The sequence below is a fragment of the Cucurbita pepo genome, chromosome 14 (genome assembly GCF_057944985.1).
Source record: "Cucurbita pepo subsp. pepo isolate OVF chromosome 14, ASM5794498v1, whole genome shotgun sequence".
NCBI lineage: Eukaryota > Viridiplantae > Streptophyta > Magnoliopsida > Cucurbitales > Cucurbitaceae > Cucurbita > Cucurbita pepo.
Genome location: NC_141811.1, coordinates 12,212,057 through 12,229,693, shown reverse-complemented (window position 1 = coordinate 12,229,693; position 17,637 = coordinate 12,212,057). Strand labels below are relative to the sequence as shown.

The 17,637-nt window shown below is 38.4% G+C and overlaps 3 protein-coding genes across 8 annotated transcripts; all 3 read right to left on the bottom strand.

Moving 5' to 3' along the window:
- Positions 1-16: 16 nt before the first annotated feature.
- On the bottom strand, positions 17-7,459 carry LOC111809878 (uncharacterized). 4 transcript variants are annotated; one of them, XR_015411756.1, is made up of 7 exons: positions 7,357-7,459; positions 5,050-5,378; positions 2,547-2,583; positions 1,710-1,946; positions 1,582-1,629; positions 633-1,186; positions 17-541 (listed from the first exon to the last, which is right to left on the bottom strand). XR_015411756.1 is itself a non-coding variant. In XM_087117625.1 (5 exons), exons 1-5 carry the CDS (start codon positions 5,373-5,375, stop codon positions 686-688), a joined length of 1,149 nt encoding a protein of 382 aa, XP_086973751.1. In that variant the 5' UTR covers positions 5,376-5,673; the 3' UTR covers positions 543-685. The 4 variants fall into 4 exon arrangements, 1 of the variants encoding a protein (XP_086973751.1); XR_015411755.1 differs by lacking the exon at positions 7,357-7,459 and adding an exon at positions 6,731-7,318; XR_015411754.1 differs by lacking the exon at positions 7,357-7,459 and having other exon boundaries at positions 5,050-5,672.
- On the bottom strand, positions 7,370-9,953 carry LOC111809745 (dolichyl-diphosphooligosaccharide--protein glycosyltransferase subunit DAD1). The gene is made up of 5 exons (XM_023696147.2): positions 9,782-9,953; positions 9,663-9,710; positions 8,316-8,403; positions 8,188-8,231; positions 7,370-7,661 (listed from the first exon to the last, which is right to left on the bottom strand). The coding sequence occupies exons 1-5, from the start codon at positions 9,863-9,865 to the stop codon at positions 7,578-7,580; spliced, it is 348 nt and encodes a 115-aa protein (XP_023551915.1). The 5' UTR covers positions 9,866-9,953; the 3' UTR covers positions 7,370-7,577.
- Positions 9,954-10,935: 982 nt separating this feature from the next.
- On the bottom strand, positions 10,936-16,673 carry LOC111809760 (uncharacterized). Of its 3 annotated transcripts, none has more exons than XM_023696165.2 (6): positions 16,484-16,673; positions 16,248-16,333; positions 14,434-14,876; positions 14,252-14,347; positions 12,367-12,487; positions 10,936-11,174 (listed from the first exon to the last, which is right to left on the bottom strand). In XM_023696165.2, the coding sequence occupies exons 1-6, from the start codon at positions 16,556-16,558 to the stop codon at positions 11,045-11,047; spliced, it is 951 nt and encodes a 316-aa protein (XP_023551933.1). In that variant the 5' UTR covers positions 16,559-16,673; the 3' UTR covers positions 10,936-11,044. The 3 variants fall into 3 exon arrangements, with proteins under 3 accessions (XP_023551933.1, XP_023551935.1, XP_086973752.1); XM_023696167.2 differs by having other exon boundaries at positions 10,936-11,161; XM_087117626.1 differs by having other exon boundaries at positions 16,456-16,647.
- Positions 16,674-17,637: the final 964 nt, after the last annotated feature.

The following is a 17,637-nucleotide window of genomic DNA, read 5'->3' as shown; positions in this document are numbered from 1 at the left end:
CCTGAGACTGAGCACATTAGCAAGTCTATAAGAGAGATTCATTAAGGTACACATAAGATAGTTCAAACAACGGAGTTATCGGCGAACCCGAACATATCACAATCTATTCGTAACGCGTTGAGTTGTTATCGTGGAATTCATTATCAAGATGGATTGCTTTTACTCGGTCAACGAACTCATAATGCTAGGATTTTTGACAAGCGAATTCAAAATGCAATCACACTAATGACTTAAATAGTTCATTTGGTGTTACTATGCCTCCTTCGTCGCTCCATTAGTGGCTTTGCTTTGTCAAATAAGCTACATCTTCGGCCTCTAACAGCTTCACTAGATTATTTATGTAGTGGTCGATTTGATAGAAGCTTGGTCAGAAGTGACTAGTTGTTTTCCGAATGCCTCGACTTATGGTCTTAGTTTGATTTTCAATGCCTCCTTCCTTGCCGCGAACGGAGAGTAAGCAAACGACCTTGCTTGCCTCCATCAAATAGTAGCTTCAGTTCAGTAGGGGGCAGATTCATATTCATCTTTATAACAGTGAGATCTGCCCAAATGGTATAGAAATTCTTCTTAAAATAACTGAACATCATTAAATAAAATCTTGTCCCCCAAAAGAATTTATCTGATAAAAATACCTTCTTCCTCCAGCGTTCTTCTATACAAACCACCATTCAAAGTCCTTCCCCTCCTACCCATTGGAGGACCCTCTTTCACAACAGCATCTCCATTGGAAACAGCTGCTGCTACAACAGTTACTGAATCTCCATTCAGCCAAACAACTGGTGATGGAGGAGCAGCTGAAGCAGCACGTTGGCGTCGGGCATTTTGGGCATCTGGGTTTACAGGATTCGGGGCATTTCAACCGTATCGAGCAGCAACCTGCACAGCTTGGTCTCGAACATTTTGGTGGTCGCCAGCATTTCACTTTGCAGCAGCATCCATCACAAGAGACTGTACAGCAACACGATCTTTTTGGTAGATCACGAGTTTGTCGAATCTTTTTTAGGCGAACTTTCGTGGTAATGTTCTCCATATCTTGGATGAATTTGCAAAGATGGCGGATGTAGTTTGGATAAAGCTCTAAGTTGCAGTGTCCTCCTCCTTTTATCCATAGAGGGTCGTACGGTTCTCGCGACATTTTCCATAAACCATTTCCATGGAGCCAGTCGACAACATCATCGTCCGTGCCCTGTGAATTTTATCCAGGAACATCAAAGTCATCTTTGGTAACGTTCACAGTTTGTACAAAAACTGTTTGGCAGAATTCAAACCATTTTTATGATATGTTTTCATAAAGTCGTGAATAGAACAGTTACCCAAACATTTTTTTTATGGTAAAAACTTGTCTACACCGATACCCACCTAACCATCTAATCATTCTTGGGTTCGTTTTTATGATATGTGATCGTAAAGTTGTGAATAGAACAGTTATCTAAACATATTTTCACCGTAAGAACTTGTCTACACCAATAATCACTTGACCATCTAATTAACGCTCGGGTTCGAAACCATGGAAACAAAGTTCAAGTTATTTTTTTTTTCATGAAACATATCCAAAAGGGGGAAATGGTGGAAAGAACTTACATGTATCACAAGCACAGGACACTTCGCCTTCTTGATTTTGTTAATATTCTGCAATGGTGAGAATACTCATAAGCTTAACGTACAGATGAAAGTATTGATGCCATAAACGTCAAAGATAGGTATGTGACCTTATAAATGTCAAAGCAACAGGTGAACTTCACATGGCATAGAACCCGTAGACCCGAAAGGATTGCGCTATGCAGCACGACACCCCTCAACCGTGGCAGTTTAGAAGCCAAATGCAACGTTGGTCCACTTCCAACCGATTGCCCATACAAGATCAAGTCTTCTTGGCTGACTCCATACTCAGTTTCAAGGCACTCGTAAACCGCTTCGATGTCAGCATACGTATTTGATTCGCTCGGCTGAATTTCACAAACAACGTTAATTTGACTCACTGATGGCGATTGTGATTTAGAATTTTTGTAAACAGGAAGATCAATGAGCAAAAACCGAGCAAGAGCTAGCTAATTCCGCCACGTTCTAACAACGATCCGACCATTTTCGTAACGAGAATCAATGGAACCTCGTCACTAAATGCTCAAATGGAATGCTAAGGACTCCAAATTCATCAGATTTTCATCAATGACAAGCCTAGATTATTTGTAACAACCCAAGCCCACCGTCCCACATTGATTGGAGAGGGGAACGAAACATTCCTTATAAGGGTGTGGAAGCCTCTCCCTAGCGGACGAATTTTAAAACCATGAGGCTAACGAAAATACGTAACGTGCCAAAGCAGATAGTATCTGCTAGCAATGGGCTTGGGCTATTACATTATTTCCCGTCTATTTTGGGTTAATCTCATTCCCTTGTTCGACCCCTACCTTTTCGATGTTGTCACAGTAGAAAGGTTAGAATCCTAACCTGCCATTTCATTTCTAGAGATCAATCCCTAAACTCTTGAACGGTCAAATCAAAGGTATAAACTGTTTGCTGTTCTATAGAGTAGAACAGCCACATACCTTACCAGTTGAAGCTCCATAGCCAGAATAGTCATATCTGCATAAAAGATTACAAAAGTTTAGATACGAAAAAATATAAGCCAGAAACCGATGAAAACGATAAAATTCCCCAAAACGAAACCAAGAAAAGCTCAACAAAATGCATAAGACATGAGAGCGTGTTCAAGATCATGGCGTTAGGCTTCACATTTGTTCTCCTAAAACAAATGAACAGCTTAGTGCAAACATTTTTCATCTCAATCGTGTTTAGGGCAACTTAAGCACACTTCACTTCGGCTAATTATCTCAAGGGACAACCGTAGTAACATACAACATTCGAATTCAAGAAACTAGTAGAATTCAATATTCTAGGTAGCTGGTGTGAGATCCTATATCGGTTGGAGAGGAAAACGAAACATTCTTTATAAGAGTGTGAAAATCTCTCATTAACAGACGCGTTTTAAAACCTTGTGGAAAACCTAAAAGGGAAAGCTCAAAGAGGACAATATCTGCTAACAGTTGGTTTGGACTGTGACAAATGGTATTGGAGCTAGACACCGGGTAATGTGCTAGAGAGGACACTGGGCCCCAAAGGGGGGTGGATTGCGAGATCCTACATCGGTTGGAGAGGGGAACAAAGCATTTTTTTATAAGGGTGTGGAAATCTCTCCTTAACAAGCACATTTTAAACTCATGAGGGGAAACCCGAAAGAGAAACTCCAAAGAGAGCAATATCTGCTAGGCGGTGGGTTTGGGTTGTTACAACTGACCACAAGGATTCAACTAATCCAAAAGGACGAATGGACTTCCGTGTATATCGTCAATATGAACACACACTAGTGAGATTGTGCACAATTTCTAGTAAACAAAAGATGAGTTATTGAGGAAAAAACATGTGATTTCATGGGAAAAGGAAAGCAAATCTTGCATAGAACAGAACAATGAAAAAGGGAGTAAAAGCAGAACTTTCCCAGAACCCCAAAAGCACAGAACTTCATCAAAAAAACATAATTTGCAACTCAAAGAGGAGGGGAAAATGGCTGCTTTTTTCAGGGAAAAAGGGTAAAAAGAAGGTTAAAAAATGTCCTGAAAAGAGACCAACTTTGGAACTATTAAAACTAGCCTTCTCTTCTACACTTTACACTCTCCATTGGTAAATACTTGATGTAAATCTCCCAACCCAAATGCAAAAACAACGGTAACTTTCAAATTTCCATTTCGAGGGAACATTCAAAAGGAAAAGAAGAGAAATTAGAGAGGACTGAACCCATGAGATTGAAAGGATAAGCAATAACTAAATGCTTCTTATACAAAAATGTCAGAGAAAGAAATGCCATAGCCAGGAAAGCTTCAACAGAAACAGAGTTCCCTGAATCAGAGCAAAGTGAGAATCTAACACCCGATTGTCCATATTGTCGTTAGCCTCATAATTTTAAAATGCGTCTTCTAGGGAAAAGTTTTCACACCCTTATAAGGAATGTTTCGTTCTCTTCTCTAACTAATGCTAGATCTCACAATCCACCCCTTTTAGGGTGCTCTGTCCTACTGACACACCGCTCGGTGTCCTCGCAGCACACCGCTCGATGTCTGACTCTTATACCATTTGTAATCGCTCAAGTCCAACACTATCACTATGAGATCTCACTTCGATTGGAGAGGAGAACAAAACATTTTTTTATCAGGGTGTGTAAGTCTCTCCCCAAGAGAGGCATTAAAACCACGAGGCTAATGCCGTACATATGACTAAAACGGACAATATCTGCTAGCTGTATGACCTTCGTCTATTGCAAGATTTAACCCATTAGATGGAAGCCAATTTCATCAAAAGGTAAGTAAAATGAATCCTTATCAGAAAGAGAAGCCATAGCCAAAAAAGCTTAAAAAACAGAGATCCATTAATCAGAACAAAGTTAACAGAGAACACTGACCCCATGAAAGAGGGGGGGAAAAGCTCAACTCCTCAAAGTAATAAAACTTCAACAAAAAACAGAGCTCCATTGAGAAGAAAACTGAAAGAGGGGGAAAAAACCCAATTCCTTCAACAAAAAACAGAGCTCCATTGATAAGAATGTTAAAAGAGAGGGGGAAAAACCCAAATCCTTCAATGTAATAAGAACCCAAAAAAAGCTTCAAGAAAAATAGAGTTTTAGAGAGAGAGAGAGAGAGAGGACCCAAAAAAACCTCAACAAAAACAGAGCTCCATTGATAAGAATGTAAAAAAAAACAGGGAAGTAAAGCTTCAAGAAGAGGAGAGCTCCATTAATCAGCACAGAGTTGAGAGAGAGAGAGAGCCCAAAAAAAGTTTCAACAAAAACAGAGCACCATTAATCAGAATAAAATTATATGAGAGATACAAAGACAGTGAAAAAAAAAAACCCAGAAAAGCTTCAAGAAAAAACAGAGCTCCAACTAATCAGAACCCAGAAGAAACTACGCCCATAAGTTCAAAAATAAGTCTAAAAGGAAACCCAACTCCTTCAAAGTGAAGATCAAATCATTGAGAAAGAAAGGAAAAAGAACAAACCCCATAAGATTAACTCTGAGATTACGTTTAAGCTGAAGAAAAAGGTCATAGAGTTGGCCAAGGTCTGCAGCATTGCCATGGGAATAAAGCAGAGTAAGTCTCGCACAAGGATTCCTCAAATAAAATCCCACTATCTTATTCCCACGTTTCGTATCAATCATCAAAACATCCAACAAACTGTCCTCCACCGCCGACCCCACCGCTCCCGCCGCCGTCGAAACCACCGTAAGCCGACCGTCGCCGTCTCGCTTTATGATCTGATAAGTCGACGGCGACGGCGGAAAGAAGGCGAATTTGGAAGCCAAATGAGAGAGCATGCAACCCATTCACTGCAAAAACAGCTTAAACTCAAATTCATCAGATTCACAACATCTTTTTTGGAGGAGAGGAGAGAGAAAGTGGGTTAGAGAGAGAAATAAGAGTAATGGAGAAATGAAAGTGGGATTTGAAATTGAAGGAAATGAGATTTGGATGTTTAGCTATACTTGGTGTAAGATCGTTGTTTGTAACGTAAAGTTTTCTATAAGCACAGAAAGAGAGATAGATAAATGGGAGTGGCAGAAACAGTCCCTATATATTAAATTCAACTCTGTTTTTGGGTGCCTTTGTTGAATTATTTTAAATAATAATAACAATAATAATAATAATCATGAAAATATAGATAAAATTTTCAAATTTTCAAATATTAAATTAAGAAATAAGCCTTTCACTTCTTTTAAATAATTAAACCATATTTGGTTGATATTTTAATAATATTTCATTAATTTTTAATACTAATCATAAAAATTATGATGGACTCTTCGACCTCTGTCTCTATCTCCTATTTCAATTTCAAATTTTTTAATTTATGTTTACATTTATGTTTACGGAGATTGAATTCCTATTTTTATATATTTTTAAAAAAGATATTTTAAAAATTAATAATATTATTAAAAAATTTGAAAATTTAATAATATTTTTTTAGACGTACATTTTTATTGATGTCAAGATGTTAATAAAGACAAAAAAAAAAAATAAAAAAATAAAAAGTGGGCCCAAGAAAGTGTGGAAGGAGAAGTTTACTTGAAATGGAGAACTTTACAGTGAGGCAGTACTCGTGTGTTACAGTTTTGTCAGTAAAATTGCTACATCCTAAGCGCCGAACCCGTCTCATTGGATCCTCTTTCGCCCACGCTTTCAATCTTGGCCGTCCATTTTTATCATATTTTCCACATCATTTTTATTTACTTAAAATGATTTAATTTAATAAAAATACCATATATATCTCAAACCTTTCAGAAATAAACTTTTAAAAAAAATCTAAAAATGCTCTAAAACTTGTTTTTTAGTGAACGATTAACACCTTTTAAGTCTTATAAAAATAGTCAAATTAATAAAAATGCCCTCTCTAAAAAAAAATATATATCTAAATGTCTAAAAAAAATACTTTTATGGTTAGTTTTAGATAAAAACAATTAATACTTTATTTCAAAAATATTTTTTTTTATCTTTCTAAATGGTTTTAAATTATTTTTTTAACTTTAAAAAATAATGGTTTTAAAATATTTTTTAACTTTGAAAAGTGTAAAAAATACAATAATTGTGAAAAAAGATTTATAGCATATTCTGAAAAAGAAAAAAAAAAAAAGAAACATACTGAGATAGAACATGCAGTTGGCAAGAACTTAATTCACAATTTTACCTCCTCGTAGTTGCAAGGGTTAGACGAACACGAATCTCCACAATAGTATGATATTGTCCACTTTGAGTATAAGCTCTCATGGCTTTGCTTTAGGCTTCCCCAAAAGGCCTTCACACCAATGGAAAGAGTATTCTTTGTTTATAAACTCATGACCATTCCCTAAATTAGCCGATGTGGGACTTTCATCATCCAACACCTCCTCTCGAAGTGCGCCGTGCGCCTCCCCTTAATCGAGGCTCGACTCCTTTGGAGTCTTAGTCATTTTTTACTGCCTTCGAGGAGGCTTAACTCATTTTCTTTTGGAGTCCTTTGTTCGATATTTGAGGAGTTACCAATCTATTGACACGACTAAGTTTAGGGCATGACTCTGATACCATATTAGACGAACACGAATCTCCACAATGGTATGATATTGTCCACTTTGAGCATAAGCTCTCCTGACTTTGCTTTGAGCTTCCCCAAAAGGCCTCATACCAATCGAGAGAGTATTATTTGTTTATAAACCCATGATCATTCCCTAAATTAGTCGACGTGGGACTTTCATCATCCAATCCCAAGAGTTAAAAGAACTTGTTTTGTGTTATCTTCATTGTTTAAGTGACAGAAAGTGTAAGTATAGTTCTTACCTTTGCAACATAATGGCCAGAAAAGTGTTGACGCATTTGATTGTCTGGAAAAACATCACTGTAGAAAATAACTCAGAATGACATTAATTCAGTTGCAGGAATAACTCTCTCTTTCTAATATGCTATGTTTGGTAGAAAATTTCTAGCATAAGCTACTTTCTGGGTTTAAATTAATTCTCCAAAGAAAGCAAGAAAAGAAGTAGAACCCAAAATGAGGTGTTTTATCCGAGGAAGCAGATGATCACCAAATGGAGAACCAGGTTGCACAGAACGAAATCAGCAAAAGCTCGCTCCGGGGCCAAATCCTGAAAATTTGAACAGGATTCGTTAAGCATTTCGAAACGTGTTGTAACCAATTTTTGGATTTCATGATACGAAGTTCGTCTATTATTTATTTTTCCCATAATGAATGGAGGTTAGGTTGGGGGTGGGAGTGATTTCCTTTCCACCATGAAAAAATGGCATGAAAGAAAGGGTTAATGCCTTTCATTTCAAATCATGTGAGGAATGATAAGTATTTGAACAAATTGTTTAAAATTTTATGGCACATCCACGTTAGTTGGATAGTTGGAGAGGAGAATGAATAATTCTTTATAAGGGTATGGAAACCTCTCCCTAGCACACACGTTTTAGAAATCTTGAGGGGAAGCCCGAAAGAAAAGGTCCAAAGAGGACAATATCAGCTAGCAGTGGGCTTGGATTGGACGGTTTCAGTTTGGAATATTCATTGTTAATGAAAAGAAAACAAGGATTTTACCCATACTCTTTCCTAATATGCAAATGAAAAATGAAAGTGAGGTCAAATTAAGTAGAAAAACATGAAGAAATTACCTTGAACTCCTTGTTTTCTTTATTAACTTGAATCCGGAGACAAACTGAAAATGAAGAATTCGATCAGAATAGGAATTGCTCCTCACATTATTTTGTGATTTGATAACCAAGATATACATCCTGCTTACCAGCAAGGACAGCTGTCCCGATACAAGAAAGAACGCCTGAGAGGAAGGAGTTGAATGGGAACGATCCAACAATCGCCATGTATGCTACCTGTTTACAAGAACTTATCGGTTAAAAGTAATTCAAAACAAATTTAAGAACTCAGAAACATTTTCAAAAGTGCGACTCGGCGTTGTGCAAGATGAAGGCATCTCCACAGCGCAAAAGGTGCGTGCTGTTGGATATCTCTGACCTTATAAATTTATGTTGCATAGATAAACCGAAAAAGCCTATAGCTAAAGAATCACCTGAAAAAATATCATCTAATTTTTCATTACATTGTCATTCATCTAATACATATGTTCTATTTATTTAGTTAGGCATCACAGTTCAAAATATAAAATGCGTAGAAAATCCAAACGATGAATCATAAACTCAACCAAGTTTTAAATGTGAATGCCAACGATACAGACCCACGATTATAAAACAAAGATCAAATGCAAATAATTGAGTAGCATTAGTTTATCAAGCACAGCCTACACTAATGAAACCTTCCACTCCCACAGCACTTTTTGTTGATAAAATTTATCCAACGTAAATGAAACAAGCTCAAGAATTCAATTAAGCGAAAAAAGAGAGTTATAACTTACCAAGGAAATCAGGAAACTTTCAGAACTCGGTGAGTTAGTTAATCTCTTATAATGAATATTCAATTATAGCTTTTTCAAAAGAAAGATGCCAAACGTTGAATTGAACAGATGAAGCACAAAATACGTGCCATTATGTAAAGGGTATCAAGATAAGATCGCAACATTCCTCCACAAATGGACTCGGCATGAAAGGCCGATCCCTTTGTTGGGTCCTTGGTACGAGATGAATTTTCAAGATGTTTAGGCAACATTACTTTTTATATCTTCTTGAGGCAACTCAGATTTTTGTAATTATTAGCTTGTACTGTTTGAGGTACTTGGAAAATTTCTGCAACCAGTTTAAGCAAGCCAGAGGATTCCATTCTATTGTATTCTTCCATTTTCAATGAAGGTTGCTCATAAAAAACAATGATACGCAGAGGAACAAGAACTTATGCTGAGATATACAAACCAGCATGGAGTCTGGTAAAATAACAGGCTAGATCGTATTTTATAAAAAGTAAAGAAAACAGAAGCAACGTCAAACTTGCATTCGTTTTTCCATTGCAATGCAGTTTTCCACAATCGAACACAGTTCAAAGACAGTAATCAAAAGAGCGTAACACATTGACGAATTCGGACGCAGAAAAGGAAAATTCGAAACAAATCCGTTCCGGAACAACACAAAACTATCAATAATCAAGGAAATGGCGTTCACAGAAGGATCAAAACGGCACAAACCTGGATCAGAGCCGTGAACACAGCATAAATCACATAGAGATCAATGATCTGCGAGGAAGACGATCTAGGTCAAAGTTCCATCAGCAAAATTCAGAGCGGGAGTGAAAAGATATACATACCTTGAGTGTTGTTGGAGTGGCAGCATAAGCTGAGCGAAGCGACTGGAAAAGAGCTTGAGCGTCCTTGCTTGTGGATCTCGCCATTGCAATACCGAGCTCTGGAGCCTCAATGAGCAAAGAACAAATGAAGACGTCCGTCCAAAATGAAATCCTAGGGAAATCTCACCAGTTTTTAGGAGCGAAAAGTCCTTTTTACCCTTTTCTAGAACTCGGTCCTAACTTTCCGAAAATCGCCTAACGGCCTCTCTTGCGGGCGGCCCCTCTCCACGATTCTTCTCCGGCGAGCTGCAATCTCCGCCGGCGGCGGCCTACTCCACGGCCAATGACGTGGAAGGTTGTGGACTTTCATTGAATCAAGCCACCCAATTTTCCAACTCAATTCAAAATTAAATTAATTTAATTCTTCTATAATATTTACTTTATAATTTAGAATTTAGATTGATAAACTAATTATAAATTAGTAAATTAACATTTAATTTGGATAAATTTTATTGTTCGTTACATGTTCTATCGGCTTAGAGATCAAATTATAGTGCGCTTGGGGAGAAGTCACAAAAAAACGACCATTTTAAAATACAAATAAAATCACATCAAATTATGTTGTCAAGATTTGAATGGTCGAGCTGCAACAAGGAAAAGAATAGAACACATATCTAACCTTTTCATACAAGCCCCACTTAGCTCGAGAAAGTATAGCTCAATCGACAGAGCTCCACCTTGATTATGTTTTTTTCATTCAACAACACGCAGAATGAAAAGATTTGAACATCTTACCTGTTGGTCGAGAATATATATCTTAACCAGTTGAACTATAGTTTGATCAGAGTTCTATTTATGGGTCAACAACGCGTGGAATGAAAGGATTGAACATCTTACCTTTTGGTCGAGAATATATGCTTAACCCCAGTTGAACTATAGTTTGAACAAAGTTCTATTTATGGGTCGACAACACGTGGAAGGAAAGGATTGAACATCTTACCTCTTGGTGGAGAATATATGCTTAGCCCGTTGAACTATAATTTGATCAAAGTTCTATTATGGGTCGACAACATGTGGAATGAAAAGATTGAACATCTTATCTCTTGGTCGAGAATAATGCTTAACCAGTTGAACTATAGTTTGATCAGAGTTCTATTATGGGTCGACCACACGTGGAATAAAAAGATTGAACATCTTACCTCTTGGTCGAGAATATATGTCTTAACCCGTTGAACTATAGTTTGATCAGAATTCTAAAAAACATCAAATTCAAACTCATTTAGATCAAAATTCAAACTCATAGCACACATATGCCATTGGGTGGGTATCAAAAGTGGGGGAAATTGGTAAGATGAGCCTGGTGTTCATTATTTCTTGGCCTGAGATTGCTCCACAAGGTATCTGCAAAACAGATCTAGTTTTGAGAGAACTCAATACTTGCATTTCATTTCAGCATATAACTAACAAACAAACAAACAAACACTTCAGTCAAGAGATTTAAATTCACAGCTTGAGGAAGGAAACTGCACATCAAATTTTGAAATGATAGATATAATAAACAGCTAGCTTGGCTGATTGAGCAACGAGCTGAACCTTTGGCTGATGGAAATATAAAGCAAAGTATTCGAAGAATCGAGTGCTCTGTGTTCTATATTTCTGTTGAGATACCATGCAGAAAGCACTGAAAAGATCAGTAAAAATTTTCTTTTCATGGAAAAACCGAGTTTTGAACAAATGCAAAGAGCATTCAATTCGAGCATAGTGTCACGGTCATGCTCGTCCAAGGCGTGTTGCCCATGGCCGCATGCCCATGATAAGCCCAACCCTTTATGTCTTTTCATATTCTAGTGTTTTACTTTTGTATTTCGAGGAAGTATGACGTTTTAGAAATATCATGTCTAGGCCTGTCAGACATAAATGCCTCAGAATGTACTATAGGGGGATACGACTAGTTGTCAACTTCTCCCTACCCAAGGTTATATATTGTGAGCCGTTGTTATTTCTCTCTTGCTTGCTTATATAACGTCTCTTTCAAAAATCTCTCTTTCGAAAATCTCTCTCTGCCCTCGTTTTCTAAAACCTTCTCTTAAAACCGAGGCCAGAGGCTCGAGCATACGTCGCTTGGCCGTAGACGACGCAAGAACGAATTGGCTTAGCTCACTTGTCGTTGGAAAGTGAGTGCCGCACAATCGCAAGTCCGCTGCCATCAAAAGTGCGATTGTGACACATAGCTCCATAGAAAAGAGTAAAAAGTTGATAGTTCGATTGAATTCAATAAAGAAAAAACAAATGCAAAGAGCCTAGAAAACTATAGCCTATCACAGTGGTCGGTGAACAAGGTTACATAGCCTATACTTTGCAAGCCTATTACGATCGATTGTTTTAAGTAGATAGTTTATTCATGAGAAGGAGTTCCAACACCCCAGAGAAGTCGATCCTTTTGATTATGACAGAATGAATACAGCCTCTCCATGATTATTAGGAATTGGAAGACCTTTTTGTGTTTCTTTCAAAAAAGGAAGATACTATAAAATATGAAACATCTGTGGACAAAAAGAAATATAGAATGCAAGTCTTGAGAGAGAGTGAAACTAAGCAAAACTTACTTGCCAGTGTAGAAGCCTGCAGAATACCAAGCATTTAACACAGTAGTAAGGTCTGTTTCAGAGCTAGCACCACTTTGAGGCATTATCCCAGCATGTCCCTCGCTTTCTTTCTCTATGTGAACTGATTAAAAAGAAAAAAAAAATGTCGCAAGGTATCAAATCATGCAACTTAAAGCCCAATGAGAAGCAATGTCGTATGGATTAGTGTAACAGCTCCAAGCCCACCGTCGGCAGATATTATCCTCTTTGGACTCACCCTTTCGGGCTTCCCCTCAAGGTTTTTAAAACGCATATGCTAGGGAGAGGTTTCCACACCCCTTATAAAGGGTGTTTCGTTCTCCTCCCCAACCAACGTGGAATCTCGAGAGATGTTTAAAAAAGGATAAGATGAAAACGTAAAGTACATAGACAATGTAAAGGAAAGCCTAATGGGAAGTTCATTAGTACGTTTTCTGTCACCATTTGTTACAAAAACCTATACATCTGAACCAGTAAACATGAAGTCCCTATAATCTTATCTAAAGCTAATAAAGAATCATATAGAAATGAAATGTGCTAGATGACCATATACATGTTCCAATATCATACCATGAGCATCAAGTGGTTTGGTCCGTTCTCATTACATACTCATTAAGCGAATATGACACGAGGGGCACATGACTAAACAAGGACAACACGAGGGCGTGCAAAAACAACAACCTAGTAGGAGCCAAACAAGAACAAACCTTGAAAGGGAATCTAATGCAAAACGAGTAACAACGAAGTCCTTAGATACAAACGTCCAAAGGGACATACATTTTATCATCTTTTTATTGTAGAGTTTTAGCAGAGAAGAGAAGAGCCATTATAATTCCTTTCATTAGCTTTGTTTTTGTAACGACCTAGATTCACCGCTATCAGATATTATCCTCTTTGGGCTTTCCCTTTCAGGCTTCCCCTCAAGCCTTTAAAACACGTCTGCTAGGGGAAGGTTTCCACACCCTTATAAAGGATATTTTGTTCTCCTCCCCAACCAATGTGGGACATCACAACCCACCCCCTTTTGGGGCTAGTGTCCTTACTGGCACATCGTCTCGTGTCTACCCCCCTTCGGGGAACAACGAGAAGGCTGGCACATCGTCCGGTGTCTGGCTCTGATACCATTGGTTGGGGAGGAGAACAAAATACCCTTTATAAGGGTGTGGAAACCTTCCCCTAGCAGATGCGTTTTAAAGCCTTGAGGGGAAGCCCGAAAGAGAAAGCCCAAAGAGGACGATATCTGCTAGCGGTGGATCTGGGTCGTTACAAATAGTATCAGAGCCAGACACCGGACGATGTGCCAGCCTTCTCGCTATTCCCCAAAGGAGGGTAGACACGAGGCGGTGTGCTAGTAAGGACGCTGGGCCCCAAAGGGGGGTGGATTTGGTGATGATCCCACATCGATTGGAGAAAGGAATGAGTGCCAACAAGGACGCTGGGCCCCGAAGGAGGGTGGATTGTGATGTCCTACATTGGTTGGGGAGGAGAACAAAACACTCTTTATAAGGGTGAGGAAACCTTCCTCTAGCAAACGCGTTTTAAAGCCTTGAGGGGAAGCCCGAAAGGGAAAGCCCAAAGAGGACAATATCTGCTAGCGGTGGATCTGGGTCGTTACAGTTTTGCTTTGTATTGTTTCTTTCCGGCTTTTTTTTGGGGGTATTTTCATGCCCCCTTTTGACATATTTTGTTGCCTCTAGTTCATGTTTTCTAGTGAACATCATGTTCATGATGTTTTTTCTAATACAAATTTTGTTACTTGTTCAAAACATCTATGTCATCAGAGCATACATAAAAAGAATCTTCAATCATAGAATAAAAAGAAATGCAGATAATCTGAAGAGATTCATTCAGGCTCCATAGAATCAACCTTTATTTACAGTCTTTATGGACGATATAGCTCTTGCTGCAGAATCCATTGCAGTTTTGATTATGTCACCATCAGCACGGGACGAACTTTGAGGACCTGTAGCCAATGAGTGAATAATGGGTAACACTTTTGCCCAACAGCCATTCCAAACAAGGAACAAATAGAAAATTGATATCACATACCAGCTGAAACTGGATAGCTGGAGGGCGGGTAAGACGGTATTGCCTGGTTAAGAGAAGGTTGGCTTGCAGAGACTGGGTGTTCTTGATAGGCAGCAGATGTTCCCCATTGATTTCCGATGTCAGACCCTGCACCGACATCCTGGTAGTTCCAACCACCAGCACCACATTGATAAAGCTGTTCTAGAACCTTCTGCCTCTTCTCCTCAAGCTCGTAATACTGCTTGAGTAGCTCGTTATAGCCATCTTCACCTTTTAGATTTAAATTGGAGTCCTTAACGGTCTCCTGTTCCGTCTCTTTCACATATAGGGCGGCTGAAAAATCTGTACAAGATATAGGACATGGCTCTACACTGATATTTTCCTTAGCTTCTGAGGTATTTGTAGGCTCATTGACTTCAAACATAACATCATTTGCTCCAATATAGCTCTCTTCATCTACACTCCTGTTCTTTCAAGATGCGATAGTAATAAAATATTAAGCGGGATAGCTTCAAAGAAGACACTCAGGACGTCCCAAAAAACGTCCCAAAAACGATCATAGAAGACAAAAGAAGGAGTCATGCAAGGGCAGATCATATTGGGGCCAGCGGGGGCATGTGTCCCCCTCAAATTATAGGACCCTTCCACAATTGGACAAGAATAACACTGAAATGGAAAGTTACAATACCATGAATCTCTACAAAATCACTATTTTTATTTTTCTCAAAATGTTCTCCTAAGTTGTGTTTGTAACAGCAGCCAAAGAAACCGTTCTAACAACCTTTCAACCATTCCTATTCTTCTACATCCTGAAAGCAATTGTGTGAGATCTCACGTCAATTGGAGAGAGGAAGAGTGCCAGCGAGGACACTGGGCCCCGAAGGAGGGTGGATTCTGAGATCCCACATCAGTTGAAGAGAGAAACGAAGCATTCTTTATAAGGTGGTAGAAACCTCTTCCTAACAGACGCGTTTTAAAAAACTTGAGGGAAAGTCCAAAGAGGACAATATTTGCTAGTAATGGGCTTGGACCGATACAAATTGCACCCCTAAATCGTTCACGCACCTCCATAATATTGTGGAGCCAATTTCAAACCAAGCACCTGTAAATGCTCCCCCCGCATTTTGCAGGTCGAAAAGCAATGTATTCAAGGCACAGTTTCTTTGATCATTAGTGTGATGTCCCACATTGGCTGGGGAGGATAACAAAACACCATTTATAAGGGTGTGGAAACCATGATCACAAAACTTTAAATAATAAACTGGTTGTGAAATCCCACAACGGTTGGGGAGGAGAACGAAACACCCCTTATAAGGGTGTGAAAACCTCTCCCAGTACACGCATTTTAAAAAACATGAGGGGAAGCCCTAAAATGACAATATCTGCAAGCGATGGGTTTGGGCTGTTACAAATGGTATTAGAGCCAAACACCGGGCGAGGTGCTAGAGAGGAGGCCGAGCCTCAAAGGGGGTGGACACAAAGCGGTGTGTCAGCAAGGGGGGGGATTGGGAGGTCTCACATCGATTGGAGAAGGAAACAAGTGCAAGCAAGGACGCTGGGCCCTGAAGGGGGTGGATTGTGAGATCTCGGTTGGGGAGGAGAACGAAACACCCTTGTAAGGTTGTGGAAACCTCTTCCTAATAGACGTGTTTTAAAAAACCTTGAGGGAAACCTCGCCCAAAGGTTAAAGGTTCGAATCCACACCCGAGTCGAACTCAAATAATAAAACCGTTAAAAAGGGAATGTTAAATAATTGCATTAGCATTTCAACTTTTAGAGATGCAATAGATGATACCTAAAAACGAGAAAAACGCTAGGGCAAAAAAACTACGGACCTTCTTGGTTCGTCACTCTTACCGCAACCATTAAAAACGCCTCCTCCCTCGGCTGAAACACGGCGGACTTCATATCCATGCATTGTCTGAAAAACGCCAACAGTTCATCACATGTAAGCCACAAATCATACAATTCAAAGAAAATCAACACAAATCAATACCGACGAATCAAAACAGCACTTTCTGGATACTGCAAACGGAGAATTACCAGATGGATAGAAAAAGAGAAGGATAACCTTATACTTCAACATTGCTTCATCCATGGCTTTGACAATCATGGAATCATCCCAGTACATTCTATCTAGCTCCATATTCTCGACTGAATTCTAAGATTGATGCGATTGACGAAGAACCAAATAAAAACCTGAAGGAAATGTGCTCCCGCCTCAGCTTGCCGCGACCTGACGTATAGAACTGGGAGTGGCAACTGGCAAGACGATAAACATTTTTCGGGTCTGATCGGATCGAATCGCGCTCGACCCGACCCGACCCGACCCGGATAGTTTTTTAATTCAATTAAATTTGAATTTTAGTGAGTCGACTTTTTATTTAGTGTATACTAAGGTGATAAATTTAAAAATATTAAATAAAATTTTAAACTTTTAAAAAATACCCATAAAAATTTGAAATTTAGATTCTACGCCATGGTCGTAGATATCTCGAATAAAATTAATGATAATAAAATTGATAACCCATTTTGTGAAATAAAAGCTATCAATTTGTTATGGAGTCATATCAATTGATGCTCTCGAGACAATTTTCAATCAACGTGAACAAGCTTTAACTAATTTCGAGATTCTGTATAACTTTCAGCTTTGTCGATAAAATAGTGAATTTACAAATGTACCCACTAAATTATTTAATAATTAATAAATAGATGGAGAAAAAAAAGTAAAATAAGGGCGGAGTATTTTCTACCGCGGCGTTCTAGGCGATGAATGTGGGAATCAGATGCTTCCCACCAAACACAATAGCCGCCCGCCACGTGAAGAATATTATCAATTTTATCGATTATATTAATATCTAAAAAAATTTAAAATTTAAATAGAAATTATTTACAAGTCACGACTCACTCACGGTTAAAATTGGCTACAAACCTTAAATACTCTTAATCCAAAGTGTAATAGAATTGAATTGTAATCTAGTTTTCGACTTGGTTGAATTAGTCGGATTGAATTGACTAAAAAAAAGTCAATCTACAAACTAAATAGAATTTTTTATTTTTCAAGAATTAAACTCAACTCGCACCGAAAGAAAAATGAACTCATTCCAATCTTAGCTGGATTTGTTAATCTAGGTTAATCGAGCTATTAGGTCGTATGAATATCCACGTCGATCACTTTCTTAAATGAAAGAATTTCAAACAATGACATAAAAAAATGTAATATAT

Bases quoted from the DNA above. Each gene is read 5' to 3' on its own strand.
- LOC111809878 (XM_087117625.1), bottom strand. From the start codon at position 5,375: ATGGGTTGCATGCTCTCTCATTTGGCTTCCAAATTCGCCTTCTTTCCG. The intron at 1,947-2,546 runs GTATGTGGCTGT...TGTGAAATTCAG, and splicing joins ATGGAGCTTCAACTGGTAAG to CCGAGCGAATCAAATACGTA. The intron at 1,187-1,581 runs GTAAGTTCTTTC...TAAAATTCACAG, and splicing joins GTCCTGTGCTTGTGATACAT to GGCACGGACGATGATGTTGT.
- LOC111809745 (XM_023696147.2), bottom strand. From the start codon at position 9,865: ATGGCGAGATCCACAAGCAAGGACGCTCAAGCTCTTTTCCAGTCGCTT. The intron at 8,232-8,315 runs GTAAGCAGGATG...CTTCATTTTCAG, and splicing joins CGGGACAGCTGTCCTTGCTG to TTTGTCTCCGGATTCAAGTT. The intron at 7,662-8,187 runs GTAATTTCTTCA...TCAAATTTTCAG, and splicing joins AAGAAAACAAGGAGTTCAAG to GATTTGGCCCCGGAGCGAGC.
- LOC111809760 (XM_023696165.2), bottom strand. From the start codon at position 16,558: ATGGAGCTAGATAGAATGTACTGGGATGATTCCATGATTGTCAAAGCC. The intron at 14,348-14,433 runs GTATGTGATATC...CATTGGCTACAG, and splicing joins CAGCTATCCAGTTTCAGCTG to GTCCTCAAAGTTCGTCCCGT. The intron at 11,175-12,366 runs GTAAGTTTTGCT...TCTCAAAACTAG, and splicing joins GCAGGCTTCTACACTGGCAA to ATCTGTTTTGCAGATACCTT.